This window comes from Notothenia coriiceps, unplaced genomic scaffold, assembly GCF_000735185.1.
Source record: "Notothenia coriiceps isolate Sejong01 unplaced genomic scaffold, NC01 NC01_scaffold00036696, whole genome shotgun sequence".
Classification (NCBI taxonomy): Eukaryota; Metazoa; Chordata; class Actinopteri; order Perciformes; family Nototheniidae; genus Notothenia; species Notothenia coriiceps.
In genome coordinates this window covers 1-16009 of record NW_011369397.1, presented here as the reverse complement: position 1 = coordinate 16009, position 16009 = coordinate 1, and the positions used below count along the sequence as shown (strand labels likewise).

At 39.7% G+C, this 16009-nt stretch overlaps 1 protein-coding gene across 1 annotated transcript; it reads left to right on the top strand.

The window, feature by feature from the left end:
- The first annotated feature begins 2520 nt into the window (after positions 1-2520).
- Positions 2521-13043, top strand: dnajb6a (DnaJ heat shock protein family (Hsp40) member B6a). Its single transcript, XM_010792845.1, has 8 exons — positions 2521-2680; positions 5028-5123; positions 5718-5827; positions 5938-6003; positions 6892-7002; positions 8037-8183; positions 8271-8490; positions 11176-13043. The coding sequence occupies exons 2-8, from the start codon at positions 5059-5061 to the stop codon at positions 11402-11404; spliced, it is 948 nt and encodes a 315-aa protein (XP_010791147.1). The 5' UTR covers positions 2521-2680; positions 5028-5058; the 3' UTR covers positions 11405-13043.
- The last annotated feature ends 2966 nt before the right edge of the window (positions 13044-16009 follow it).

Sequence of the window (16009 nt, the reverse complement as noted above, 5' to 3'; positions counted from 1 at the left end):
CTCTTAGCTCCGAAGCTCTTGCCTCTAGACCAAAAACCTTTTGGAGCTGGAAGTGAACCGGATTCCGGAGCTAAGAGGCGGCGCCGCTGCGGTGTGAACAGGAAAAAACTGTAGGCCTACTCTTCAGGCTCCAGCTCCGAGCCGGAGCTGAAAACGCGTTGGTGTGAAAGGGGCATAACGGCCCCTACACACAGCGGCGTGCGTTGCTGCTTCAACGCTTCTGCCCATTCCCTTTGAATGGGGTGACGTCACGATTCGCCGAACTGCATTGCGGGAGCAAAGCGTAGCTTCTCTCGCGGTGCTCGCTGCAAAAGTAGAGCAATGTTCTACTTTTGCCGCCTCGACGGAGGCGTCAGCCATTCGAATCATATGCCAGTGCAAGCTCTAGCCAATCAAACCGCGTGCTTGTGTATCTGGGGCGGGAGATTCATGTGATTGGTTGTTGGTCGAGTTTCAGCCCCCCCCGCCGGCAAGCGACAACGCACGCCGCCATGTGTAGGAGCGGTAAGTGTCCACATTATGTCACGTTCTACAATTCCAAAGTTCTGTCCCATTCCAATGTGCTTTGGGGCTTCATTAGACATGGTTCCAAACATGTTAATGACCGTATCACCATAGCAACTTACAGAAAAAAACACATCACCCTAACCCTAACCCTAACCATACAACAGGTAATAATGGGTGAAGCACATTTGGAACGTGTTACAACATGTGATAACATGTAAAGCATAACGCATTTAATAGAAGAATATGCATGTGCCTTCTCATAACAGGCCTGGTGCGGCTCTTTCACCCACAAGAGGAAAGATTCCCCCCTTGTCCAGTCACAATTATAGCACGAGAGCCCACCGTCGCAATTCAAACTGGTCAATCAGGCCATGCCTCTTGAATGAGATTCAACAGTTTAAACAGGGAAATAATTATATATATTTTTATATTTAACAGAATCATAATTGGAACACATTTCTGATACTAAATATATTGTAAATGTGTTACATTACTTTTATATTTTGTATTTTCTTGATATACAAAATAATTAATTAGAATCTGTGTTTGTTGGTTGTCACTCTGAATACCTGGGCCTTGTTTTGGGATTAGTTCAACTTAGTTTACACATGTGTCTCTTAAGATGCCACAAGCAAATCCAGATACAATCAAAATTGTATTACATAACATCATTTTAATGTTTGTACTGACCTAATCTTTGATTTTCTTCTTTAATGCCAAAACAGGGAGCCTACAGGAGGAGATCCAGAGGGGCAAGACACGCACACACAAACACAATACGTATATAAGGGATGTCTCACACACACACACACACACACACACACGCACGCACGCACGCACGCACGCACGCACGCACGCACGCACGCACGCACGCACGCACGCACACACCCACACCCACACCCACACACACACACACACACACACACACACACCACAGAGAACAGGAAACAGGAAACATTTTGTGCCCCCTCCATTTGATTTCTAGTGTTTCTTTTTGTAATGTTTTAATAAATGTTTTCAAACAAAAACTAAATATGTGTCAGTAGTATTTGTTTTACTTCTTTTCTGCGGGAAACATGGAGACGTTTTGGCGTGAGGAATTGCTGCTTACTCAATTTCCAATTTGTATGTACAAATGACATAAATAGATTTGTTTTTTATTGGTTACACTGTTTTAGAGAAAATGCAAGTACTACTACATTTTCCTTTGTTCACACATCCACTCAAAAGTATATGCAAGTGTACTTCTACATGCAAGATTTGACATGCACTTTACATTCAAATACAGGTACTCACAAGTAATCACACAGGTTTCACATATAATTGTGGGTTTCAAATGTAATAACATGGGTTTGACACCTCATAACATAGGTTTCACATGTGTTCCCATGGGTTTCACTTGTAATAACATGGGTTTCACATGGGATTTCTTTTGCTGTTATGGCAAATCAATCATGTCATATTTGCTGTCCAAGTTTCTGATCCTAGGTCAGCCATGGTTGTGGGAGCTGTCCAAGGTATTCATGCCATATTTAGACTCACTAATGGCTTCATATTATCAGCTATGAGGAATTCATTAAAGTTTTGCCTTTTATCTTATTTGAACCCATTAGTGTCAGTTCAGCCAGGGTTTATTGACAAGGACGTTTCAGGTAACAGTGTTGCCAAAGCATCAAAAACAAGAGTACACAATGATACAGTAATAATGATAATGTGGCCCTTTGGTTGTGGCATGTAAATACATATTGGATAGCAAGATATGCTTTGTATCCTAATAATCATTAATCATTGTTTCCTGAAAGTATAGGTTATTTAGGTTGGTGGGGGGGGGGTTAATATTCAAAATGCGGTTGGGTTTAAAAAGAGTAGCCCAACATTCTGTCAAAAACAAGACATAGTAACCCATGCTTTTCTTTCAAAAACAAAAGTGGGCGATATAGTATCTAAAAAGCTCCACCAGGTGGCAGCAATGCAACAAAAATTATGCAAAGCTGCCGTTAAACTGACCGTAGAAGAAGAAGAAGATGAATTCAGAAACAGGACGTTGCGTCTAATCTGAAAACCTGCAGACTGCTGAACATGAATAAACCTGTTTAGCGTCTGACTCAACCTAAATGACAAATTGGCTGACCTGCACATCTTCTGAATTCACGGACAGCTGGACTTGAATTGGGTAAGAGTGTTTGAAAGCGGAGCTAATGTAGCTAGTGATGTTTACTGAGCTCAAATACCCCTGTAACCAGTTTACGTTAGGTTCGCTAAAGTGAGCAGCTAACATACGCTACGTCAAACAAAAACAGCTTCAGCGAGAAATGATGCTTCACATCGGAATTTTGGACATACTATACATTCCCTTTATATACAGTTCCCCCGTAAACCCCACGGTTCCTGGCTCTTTCTTTATTGTGTGCCGGGTAGCAGTAGCCAGGGTCACGGAGAGATAAACAGCTAGCCTCTCCTCCAGCTGCACCGCGCTGTGTGGCCGTTAGTTTACCGCTGCTCGGTGAGGCGTTAAGTCCTAATGCTAACGAAGTATCTGACCATACAATGATGTGCTATAGTGATGCACCATAACACAGAGACGTAGTTCTCTCCTCTTTACAGAGCACTGGGGTCCCAACAATCAGCAGCACTGCTATTGTCATTAACAGCGGTTGGTAGACAATATCAGACGGAGCATCCTCATTACAGAGAGCGGCATGGATTACAAGCTGCCAGTAAGAAAGACACACCGAATGTTTTTAGGAGATTGTTGTTAGTGCTGTTAATATTGTGGAATGACTGTTCCCGGTTTTTTGCACTACATTATGTAAATGTAATATTACATAATAAAAAACGTCATTCACCATGATATAATTAGGAAGCATAATTAAAAAACAAAAAAAGAAGCTAATTACGATGATATTATTTTTACTCACATTTTATTTGCAATATAATTCATGATATTGGAGGGATTGATAATTTCTACATCATTATTCTCATTATCATTCAAAGTTATATCAATCATCGTGTTGTGATATTTTTTAAAGAATCTAGAGCAATAATGTATGTTTTATTAAGTCGTAAAATACGATTTTGAAGGCAGGGACATCTAATAGCCCCAAAATGCTTAATTCCGATTACTATTCTTACATATTTTGCTGTGCTTCCTGCAATTTTCATATTGCACCAGCCCATATTGTGATTTTGATTCCATTCCAAATAACTGTAGCCCTAGTCCCAGTGCTGTCTGTATGAGAACAATTGGATCTAAACTCTTTAAAAGTTAATGTTTAAATGCATGAGCTAATGTGTAAGTAGTGCACTGATGAGCCTTTTCATTAGAACAGTATTATAGTGGCTATATTTTTATATATGGCAAATACAAAGTGAGTGAGTAGGGTTGCATAGAGCTGGATTCATTACCAAATCTCTAATAACTTGATGAACAACGTATGTCCTCATGCAGTTGACCAGCGCCCTTTTCAAATGTTACCAGAGTTCTGTTTATAGTTGTTATAACTTTGTATTACTTATAAAGTAATTCAGTTACTTATTTGAAAAAGTGTTTCACTATTTAAAATCCTGCAGGATTTTGGCGGAGGCTCTGTTATTTACCAGGAACTACAAAGAAGCCTTTGTTTAACACTTAACCACACATAACCATGTGAATGCATTTTCGAATGAATCTGAGAGGAGAGCGTTGTTCACAGCTCGGAGACAAAGGCTTCCTGTGATAAGAGGTGCTCAGAGACATTCCTCAATATGGAACGGTCACAACCCAAAATGTGGCTGTACTTCAACATCAACTTTGTACTTGTAATGTAAGGCGGGATGTTCTTTATGTTTGAAACCAGTATGAATGATAGTTGGTAAGTCTAACCAGGGACAAGGGTCTCAAATAAGAAACTCTACAAGCACCACATCTGCGTTGAGTTTTTGTAACCTTTTACTATACATTGCCCTTGTCAAATAAACTGATAGATAGAGAAAAATATCACTGATAATATCAACAAAAATACTTTTTTAAACATAAAATATGTTACGCAATGGTCTATGTTAGCAAGTCACTCGGAATCCAAATGATGCTTAGTTCAATTGCAAAGGGCCAAAAGTGCCGCTTTGTTATTATGTCATTGCATAATGTCTCTTTTTGTGTCCCATATTTACTTAAGAGGATTAGGGCCAATTAAAAAAAAAAAAATCAGAATTCATCTGCTTTATTCAAACTCTTTAAAATGTTTCCTTTCATCCCCAAATTATTATAATTATTAAAAAAAAGTAAAAATTCGGAACTCAAATAATTGTGTTTTTCACGCATCTCGCTTATCCTCAGCATATTTTAGCCCTGTTTGGCAAGATCAATGTATTAATATGTACTGTGTAAAAACATAACATACAGTATATTCACGGTGTAAAGATGTCATGAGAATATAATGGTCCCTTCTGGTTTAACACAGGTGATGTTCTGCTGTTCTGAATGTTCCATCCAGGACTCTGACCATAGTGGCTCGTAACAATCTCATCTGTCTCTGTTTCAGCTCCCTGAAGTTTCTCCCTTTACCCCTAATCATGGTAGAGTACTACCAGGTGTTAGGAGTACGGAGAGAATCGTCTGCAGATGACATAAAGAAAGCGTGAGTCGATCAAGTTTCAAATGCTATTTTTCATCTGTGATGTTGCTAATACGGTGTGCTACAATGGCCCAACTCATTTATATCAAGAAGAATGTACTGCAGTTCCAAAAACGATGCAAATACAAATGTTCTAAAACACATGCAAATTAAGAAACATCTTCACCGACTTGACAACACGTGTGCAGCGTTTAATCAAAACGCTTCTGTGTTTGTTTTTGCTGCTCTTCAATCACTGCAATCTTTCCTGAGCATTCCTCACAATTGAAATGTTTTTCAACAAAGTGAAAGCGTACACATGACTCTTAATGGTCATTAAGTAAATGTTTGTCGGCATTCTAGATTTTCTACAGTAAAAACATTCATCACAGCACATAGTATTCACACTATGTTTGAGTGATATTAGAAAGTTAATGTAATTATTGAATTACAATGTTTCACATCCCATATCAACAGTAGTAACTCAACCAAATGACACATGCTGCAGATGAGCGATACACAGGATAATGTGTCATGATGTCTAGCTAAAGGCACAGACAACACAGTATTTAGTGTTTTCAGTGGAGCTGTTGTTATCTTCTCTTTGTTTTGGTGCAGTTACAGAAAGCTGGCCTTGAAATGGCACCCTGACAAAAACCCAGAGAACAAGGACGAGGCAGAGAAGAAGTTCAAGGAGCTGTCAGAGGCGTACGAGGTGCTCTCAGACGGTTTGTACCTCAGCTCTGAACAGATACCTGATCACATGCCTCTCCCTCCTCATCTACTCTTCATGTGTCTGACTGTTTTCTACTTTAACACTTTTCCTTTCCCCTTCCAGTGAACAAGAGGAGCCTTTATGATCGCTATGGCAAAGAGGGGCTGACAGGGAACAATGGAGGAAGAGGTGAAACATCAATCTATCCTTTCCTATGTGTGGAAACAACTGGGGAGCTTAAGTTTTATTGATATATTTGTAATACTAATTGACCACTGTAGATATTGTAATATACATTTTATAAATGTTATACAATGTGCACATTTTAACTTGAACTTTTTACGTTTATATACATCTATTTTGTTTACCCTATTATTATTATTATTATTATTATTATTATTATTATTATTTGACTGGTCATACTTTAAATTTTTATTTTTATAAAATGATATTTATTTAAACTTATCTTCCTATTGCAAATTCTGACTCCAACTAATTTGTGTTTATCACTTCATTCTTTTTTTTAAATGTATTTCTATTCGATTGAAACATTTAGCAACAGTCTCAAACCCATATTTTCCCTAGATGAATATTGAATATAATTCTGATTCAGATCAAAAGCATGACATTTGACTAAAGTATGAATCATTTCCAGGTACAGCTGAAACCTTCATGTATCTGAAGATATTTAGTGACCATGAAATGTTTATTGCTTGTCCTTCAACATTTCTTGCAAACGAGCAAACTACACATTTGTTACTTATTCAAAGCTCAGTGTGTTAACTGGAAGTCAGCTTTTGAAGCACTTTTTCAAAAAATGTTTTCTTATTTATTTTAAAGAAATGATTTGGTTACAGGTCAAACGTAACAAGATGAGACACAGTTCAAACAAAAAACATTAAATTACTAAATAATAATTCACAAATCAGAAGGAAAATAAACTGATTAACAATAATGGATTGGATGGGTCCGAATGCTGCAAATAAATGCTGACCTGGCACTGTTGAACGCATTTTGTAATGTTTTCGTCTCGTTCTGTTCGTACTGTTTACATCAGTTTTTATTGACATGTTTCAGGAGGGCATTTCCACAACGGAAATCATTTCCAAGAACCGTTCACATTCCGAAACCCAGACGACGTCTTCAGGGAATTCTTTGGAGGCAGAGACCCGTTCGCTGACTTCTTTGGTAAGTCCCATTATTACATCTCCACTTTCTCCAGAAGTTTGACCTAATTGCAGATCAGAACATGTTCAGCATTCATCGTAATCTTCCTCATCCCCTGCATCGGTTGTGATTGATCTAAAATGGAGACCCTTGGTGACTCTTCATGAACTATTCAGTCCGAACAGTTTGTTTCCATAACATGACAGAATACATAGAATGACCAGTTAAGGTGTTATTTCTGTGGATTTCTACTTAATTCCCTGAAAGTACAGCAAACTCTTCAATTTCATTACTGTTTATATTCAGAAGTTTTCTACTGAGAATTTCCCTCAAACACCGACGATGGCCTGATTTATGCTCTGGAAGTGTGTTTGAAAATGTGCACATATAAAGGAAGTGCCTCAACTTTATATTAAATAACACTTCAGAAAATATTTGAATACTAAAAGTAATTGTCTAATGAAGGTAATCGGTGCAGTGATGTTATTTTCTGAGGCGACCCAGAAGTTAGAATTGGAAGAGATCCCTCGACGAAAAGCAATGGGATTTCTGAAAAACAGATCTGTGGAAAACACATGTTCATGATACTTACACGTTTTGTTTGGCAGGATAATCTCCACATATTAACAAAAATGTATCATTTTGAAGTGTAAATGGGACCTCAAAAAGTAGAAAGCTAACGTTGGGCTATATACAAGCTACATCACGATCACATGACTGCACGCCATCCTCACTAAGCTAAAGGCGGCTAATGTCAGACTTGATGAAATTTGGCTCATTCAGTCACTTGTTAGCTGTTTTTATGACACATCGAAGCTTCAGACTTTCACCAGTGGGGTATTTATTGACCGATTTTATATTGTAGAAATAAATGTGAAAATCTCTTCAGCTTGTGTTAACCACCGATCTAATTTCAGGCTTCTAACCAAAATCCTTTAAATGAAATGCTGAAATGCTAACTAATTTCCAGCTTTTCGGACTCATTCCTGCACCACACTTTGAGTTATCCCTATCCTTCTGTAACCCTCTCTCTCATGCTGCTTCTTGTCTCTCAGGTGCAGATCCGTTTAGTGAGGATCCGTTCTTCAGCGGCGGTCGGCGGCACCACAGTCAGCGACATCGCAGCCGGACAGGCGGCTCGTTCTTCGGGGGCTTTGTTGGTTTTCCTCCCTTTGGTGCTGGCTTCTCACCTTTTGACCCAGGTAGGACCTGCACCAATGACTCAAACACAGACAGCCCCTGTTATTGTCCCCTGTCTAATGACACTTTCCCTCTCCTGTTTCTCTCAGGCTTCGGTTCTTTCGGCTCTATGAGCCCCATGGGTCATATGGCTCCCATGGGTCACATGACAACCATGGGCAGCCTGGGAGGTGGCGGCTTCACCTCGTTTTCCTCCAGTTCCTTCGGAGGAGGAGGAGGTGGCGGAGGAGGTGGAGGAGGCATGGGAAACTTCCGCTCTGTTTCTTCCTCCACGAAGATCATCAACGGCAGGAAGATCACCACTAAGAGGTAACCATGACAACGGAGGATTAAGGCTGCTGGGACTCTGGACTGACAACATAAAGAGAGAATACAAATAGATTTTTACCAAAGATACAAAAAAATAATTATATTTTTTTAAAGGATCAAATCTATTATATAAAAAGCTGCCATCAGTGCAGCACTGGTCCACAGACGTTGAGCAGGTAGTGAGGTGACAGACCTAAATAAAGTCTATCCAGTATTGCAGAAATAATGACTAAACTGAAAACAAGCATATTGATCTAGTGAAAAGAGAAGATAATACTAATGTGGAAACAACCTGAACGCTACTAAAAAATAAAGCTCTCCCTCGATGCAACTGGCTTTAAAAAGTATAGCCTAATCAATGCGGTGGATGGACGGAACAATACGCTCACAAATACCTGTACCTTCTACTTCCTACATTTTCCAAATAGGCTTGTTCATTATCATTAATTAGCATATGCAGACAATAGCTAAAAAGTGTCTCGGCCTATTTGTGCAATGTTGTAGTTGTTTTGGGGGTTATTGAGGAGGTTTAATCAATTTCCAAAGTTTGAACTAGAAAGTTGCCATATTTGTCCCCCCCGGTGGGCTGATTGTTATACATTTTGGTTCGATTTTTATATTTTTGGGGACTCAAATTTGTTATCCTAAAAATGTCAGAAATAAAATGTACATCCTCCATAACATCCAAAACAACTCCACATTTGTCTAAATCAGCGAAGCCAATTTTTAGCTAGTGTCTGCCTATGCTAATTAATGCAACTTATACCATCTGTGCAAATTGCCTAGTTAGTTAGTTGCTTAGTTAGCATCCGGCAGTTTCTATGTGCTGGGGACCCTACTATACATTTATTTCATAAAACGTTGTGGTACTCAACTTTTCCGGGTTCACACTGCTGGAAAGTAGTGTGAAAGTAGGCTAAAAGTAGATTTCAAAGCCCAAACTTATTTACTTTTACTTGAGGAAAGAAGTTCCTGAATCAGAATTCCTTTATTTGTCTCGCAACGGGGAAAATGATTATTTAAAAAGATTAGACTGGCATAATATATTAAAAAAGTAGGCACACGTTATCAATAAACACAATAAGTAAAATGACAGTAAGGGTGCACGATTTTGGGAAAAAATCTAATTGCGATTTTTCTGAGAAATATTGCGATTCGATTTGCGATATTTGTTTTTAAGCGACCCAACGGAAGTTTATTGAAAAATGTGGCCATATCTCCCGCTAGGAAGGTCCAACATGCTCCGGTCTCTAGCACCCCCGCAGCCCGAGCTACGAGTTAAATAACTAAACTTACATGAAACTTCCATTGGGTTGCTTTAAAGTCAAGCTTCAGTTTAAAGTGGACCTATTATGCTATATTGGAAAAATACCTTTACAAAACATGTCTGTGAAGTTCTTTGCTTAAAATACCAAACAGATCACCCATTGTAGCCATGCCTCATACTGCTCATACCCCTCTTTTGGAGCCCTGTTAGAGAAACGCGGATTTTGGGTCCTTAGCTTTAAAAAAAAAAAAAAAAAGAGGAGGCGGAGCTAATGCCTGATCAGAATTCTACCGGAGATAAAGTTAAATTCTGCTGTGATAAAACGCAACCTGTTCATACCCACCAGCATCAAAGGATTATTCTGGAAACAGTATGGAGCTCAAATGCTTTTTCCTCTTGCGGTTTTATCACAAGGTGATCCTTTTTTTATTCCTGCTTTTTAAAACACATACGTTACTCATGAGTGTTAGCGAGCTTGCTATGTAAAAAAAAGAGAGATTACGTCCAAAACACGTCCAGGCATTGTTTCTGATGGCAACTTTTCTGTGGGTCCTGCTGCCGATTTGACGTCATTATCGGCAGCCAATCTGTTATCCGCCTTGTTGTAACACCCGTTTTTTAAAAGATTTGGGTACAGAGGAAAAAGAGAGAGTTTTATTTTCTGATGGCTGCGTGAGATTCCCCGACGCACCAGGGAACATATTCTAGTATACAAAGACATCACAAAGTGCAATTTTTTCGCGTGATCGGTCCCCTTTAAGCTTCGCCTGTAATAGATGTATTAAACATGTGGGATTGGAGCCTTAAATACTTGATCAGATGTTGTTTCACCAAACCATCTAGGAAAGCTCCATTGGAACCAATTTGGAAAGGGCAGGCACTTTCAACAAATATTTGGCAGGTGATTGGATCTCTTTATATCCCTTCTTAACATGGGCCACTCTGATTGGTTAACAATGGCTGGTGCATGGTGGAAGCACAGCACTTGTGATTGGTGTGGATGACTGACTCCACAAGAAGAAAAAAAGAAAAGAAGAAAAAAATCGCAGGCTTTCGCGGATTTCTAATCGTCATCATTTAAAATCGTGATTTCGATAAAATCGATTAATCGTTTAACCGCTAAATGACAGTATCCATGGTAAAAAGAAAAGTTTAAGTATAGGTTTATACTTTTCCAAACGACCGTTGGAAGAAGCTGGTTATTGTTTACAGGATTGGAAATACATTGAAAAAACCAAGCGTGAATTGCAACCAGGGATATATTTCCAAAGTGTTAAGTTGCTACATCAGGCGTGTTCCAGTCTATGTGTGTGTTGAAGTCAGTACTTCACCAGTGTTTTAAACTGACTATCTGAACTAAGGGTAAGGATGTGTGTCATTTCGCCATCGCACGCTATACCTCGTACTCTTCTTGGCAGAATATATAGAGAACGGTCAGGAGCGGGTGTGAGGTGGAGGAGACGGCCACTGCAGTCACTCACCGTGACGGGAAGGAGCAGCTGCTTGCGACTGGAACCACACAGTGAGAGGAGGAGGAGGAAGGAGGAGGAGGAGGAGGAGAAGGAAGGGGGAGTGTACCCTCAGCACAACACCACCAACATACTTGAGCTTGACGCAGAAGGAGGGAAAAAAAAGCAACAAAGCTGATGTAATAATAGTCTCTCTGGTTTTGTTTTGGGGGGGATGTAACAATACTAGGTTTATCTCCCCGGTCCTCATGCGTCGTTCCCCCCCGCTGACTCTCCGCTGTTCTCCGATTATTCCAATTGGGAGATTTGGACGCAGACCTTTCTATGCATTTCGTTCATGTGTTTCTGAATTGGAGCTGTGTTAATTTTTTGGCTCAGGGTGGTGTTATTGTTTCTGTGTTTGGGACCACAGTGTTATTCTGATGTATGATGACCAGCCCCCCCCATCGCCCCGCCTCCACGTTACTTTCTATATGCACTCCACTATGTTCAGAAAACAAGGCATGACTTTGCTTCTCCATCTGCAAATAGAAAATAAAATTTGATTTTAAAAAGTGGGTTAAAACGACTGAACCCCCCCCCCCCTCTCTGTTTACTGCTAGTCTAACATCTTCTTAGTAATAATTATTTTTTATTTAAAAAAAAATGCTGGTAGGATGAGTTATGCAATTTTATATGTTCTAATACCAATGTGTTCTCTGTTTATTTAATTATGCATGTACACCTGTCAATGTTGAGTCTTAATGTTAAAGCTGCATTATGATGCACAAATAATGGAAGGCGTTCTATAAATGATATATGGATATAGAAGGAATTTTGTGTACTTTGTAAAACCAATAAATCAGAATTTCATCCTGTTTTCAGGATGCTCAAACATGGCTGCTCTCTAGGCTCACAGTTAGATAAGGTCACATTTCTGCAGATTCTTAGGAATGTGACTTAAATTACTTCTTGGTAAAAACAATAGACTCGTTTGACAAAGAGACAATCAGACTAGCTCTGTGCACTGTACAGTCAAACCTGTGGGACTCGCAATCTGATGTTTGTTTGCAAAATTATATTTGGGGGGGCGGTTTGTTATGCTACTAGCCATACAACATTAGTGCATGCAGCCAAAGCATGCGGGCAAAAGCTTTACACTGTTAGATTGAAAACTAACGACAGATGACCTCAATCTGAGTGTTATGAAAATGCAAACTCTTGTAACACAGTGTACTGAGGTGAAGGGTAAGTTCAGTCAGGTACACTTCCTTTACATTCATTCTCTTTCTCCTCAGCTCATTATGGGTTCCACTTTCTTAAGGGGTTATTTCCAGATTTGTGGGGTTTGCTTCTTCCTGAAACATGTACCTACTGCTAGCTTGCTAAGTTCCATTATTTTTATAATTCAAAATTTGCACGTATTGCTGAGGAAATATTTACCTAGGCCCTGACCTTTGACCCAGTTTATCAGTGCACTTGCAGAGCTCAGGCCTGCGAACTTGGGATCATGGAACTCTCTTGAAGAGAAGCTTTGTTTTGCATTTAGGGACATCTGGTCGTGCATCTTATCGGGGACGTGTTCCCCTTTGGCACATATATATTAACAAGGAGTCCTAGTGCTTTGTTTGTTGTGTCTTGTCATGCAAAATGCTGATTATTCTCTCAGAGCTAGCTAACTACTTTGGATGGGGGGAGAGAACTTCAGAATTAGTCAGGCAGGAGCTGTGTGACTTGGTTGCTGCAGCGAATGTCTTTGTCAATTCTCTGGCTGTAACAGCTCTCCTGTGTTCTCCTTGTGTTCCGAGTCCTTGCTCCAAATAAAATATGTGTGATCAGATCAATGTTAAACAATAATTAAAAGGGAAACACTTTTTTGAAACAACATATCAACCAGCAAATGCACACATTAAAACATGAGTTAAGCTGAAACAGAGACTGTTCTGCAGTCCTATAGCCTAAACATGTATCTGAAATCCTGGGGGCTGTAAATTGCTTTTATTTGCTGGTTTTCTTATTTTGTACAGTTCAGTAGGTTAACAGCTGATTTGATAAATAATACTCTGGATGCTCTGAATGCATATAGTGCATATTGGTCATATTTGACATATTATTTCTTACACTAATCTATCTGTAGAGTGCTGATGGGGATCAGATCACAGTAAGTGTCAAACAGAGTGCTAGGGGGTGCTAACCTGGGACGGTGTGAGATACTCTGGGAGGAGATAGAGAATGTGACACATTATCTAATGGAAGTTTCCATATTCCGAAATTAAAAATAAAGTGCACACACATACAGTACTGCTGTACTAGCTACACTCTTCATTTGCTTTGACATTTTATTTTCAAATGTATAATTGTTAAGAGCTTAATATGGACTCATTCTCTTATACAGTTATACTATGGCAAACATGTAAAGTCTCCAAATGGAAATACACTTTTTAAAATGGTCAATTTGTGTTCATAAACTGAAGAAATGACAAGTAAACTCATTTGGATTTACATTTCTCTGTGTGGAGTCCTGAGGTTGGATTGACACCTCCAGAGGACAGGGGGCGGCTGAGCTGGACTGAGCAGCCTGTGTGGAGCTGTGGCAGCTGCCATGGAAACAGAAGCCTCTTTTATTGACTAAACATTCTAAATCGATACAGTGCAAATGTCTGTTCTCAAACACGATAAATCCTCTTTAAAAAGTTGAAACAACACAGAAAACATCCTTTAATCTCTATTTATAGGATTTTTAACATCAGGAATTAAGATCCCATTCCCCAGAGGACCACTCAAATACTTTATTATAATCAACTGATTGGTTTGTTTTGTTCTTAAGATGTATTTGTCTTTCAGTGAGTTAGATTGCTTCGCAGGGAGCGCGAGAGTTTCTGTGGAATCAAGCTGTTGGTGCGGAGCTGCCCTTGGTGCTGAACGCCTCAATCCAATTACCCCTCCTCCCTCATCCTCTCCCCTCTCCCTCTCTCATCCCTTTATTCCTCTCTTCCTCGCGGCCGGTCGGTGTCTCTCCGGTCTCTGCTGTGTTTCCCTCATGGCGCGCAGTTTTGCGAACACTCTCACCGGGACATTTCCTCTCTGAAATTGACTCTTTCCCCCCCCACAAAATGTGGATGTCCAGTGGCCTGCGTGCTCTCGGGAGGCTTCACGGATCAGCAGCCGGAGGGCAGGCGCAGCGGCTGGGGTAACGACCGGGTGCTATGGTGACACCTGGAGCTGCAAGAATTCTCCCAAATACCAGCGCGTTTTACACAGGTGGGGTGTTTTCTTTTACTTTACACGCATTTTAAAACGTTAACAAAAATAGTATTAGAAGTTCGCTTTTATTCAGGATGTTAATTGTAGTAAAAGATTATAATTTTTGTTCTGCTCACTTTCTATGTACTTTTTATTTCTGCCGTGGGCTCAGGTGCTTAATGAGGGGTTAATCCTGAGTCTCTTAATCTTTTACCACTAAGTGGAAGCTCTCACTTTGGACTCTTATTCTGAATGTGCAGGATCTAACTTGTCTCTGCATTTGGTCTGGTTTCATGAAAAAGAAAGTTAAAACAATTAATCTATGTAATTTTTACACACAATTATTTATGACAATTAAGTATATCATGGTTTTAAAAACCCAATAAAGAGAAGTTTAAACTAGGCTTATGTATGATCATCTCAGACTTCATGGTACAGAAATGAATGTGTCATTTCTTCAGAGGTGAATTTCTGGATGAGGGATTTTTCAGGGGTGATTTAGTAGCTTGGATCCTTACGTAACCGTGTCCTGTGAGTTTCCCGGGAGGAGATAGACAGTCTATAATTAACTAAGGCAGACTTGAGCCAGGGGAGACGAAGCCTAATGCCGCTACTGGGATTTAGTGGAACTCCATTACACAATCAGATAAAGGTCCTGCAGTCACAGGACTTCTAATGGCAACATAAGCCCTTAGGCCAATAGGAGAACGGCTTCCGAGAAGAAAAAAAAGAGTTGTGCAGTTTAGATTCCATTTGTTACAATTGCTATTAATTACATAAGAACATCTGGTCTTTTTAAAGATGATTTAGTTAGAGGATTCCTTATAATTAAAATACCAACTGGGGTTTATAAGATAATGAAGAAATTGAAACTGTATTATGTCAACAAATTACTCATCACTTGTTAGTTGAAAGCCAAAATATTAAGTTTAACCTTTTATTTGATATTTAAACTTAATATTAAATGATTGTGTGTGTGTGTGTGTGTGTGTGTGTGTGTGTGTGTGTGTGTGTGTGTGTGTGTGTGTGTGTGTGTGTGTGTGTGTGTGTGTGTGTGTGTGTGTGTGTGTGTGTGTGTGTGTGTGTGTGTGTGTGACACATTGACATTTAGACGGCAGGGGCTGGGGGTTGAACCACCAACCTTGTTGAAGGACCACTATCCAGGTTCAGAGCCACAGACACCCCCCAGTATGCTAATAGTTGCCTTACATGTTGTGTTCACTGAGAGGACTCTAGACGTCATTTAGTACATTTATATACAAATAATTGACTCTGCTCTGACTTCTTGAGAGGTGAAACTCACAGTATGAATATTTAAATATTGTTATGTGTTAATACAAAAATAACTGACTGTGTTCTGACTTGTTTTGCAGCCATGGATCTAACCCGGAGTTCGGAGTAGAGTCTGACCTCGACAGACCCGCCCCTTCCTCTAACTGAGCCTCACAAGCTCCAGACTCACTCTCACACACACACACACACACACACACACACACACACACACACACACACACACACACACACTACACACACACTACACAACACCTACACACCACAACAC

Coding starts and splice junctions, on each gene's coding strand:
- dnajb6a (XM_010792845.1), top strand. CDS start 5,059: ATGGTAGAGTACTACCAGGTGTTAGGAGTACGGAGAGAATCGTCTGCA. Junction 5,124..5,717: donor GCAGATGACATAAAGAAAGC/GTGAGTCGATCA, acceptor GTTTTGGTGCAG/TTACAGAAAGCTGGCCTTGA. Junction 5,828..5,937: donor GTACGAGGTGCTCTCAGACG/GTTTGTACCTCA, acceptor TTCCCCTTCCAG/TGAACAAGAGGAGCCTTTAT.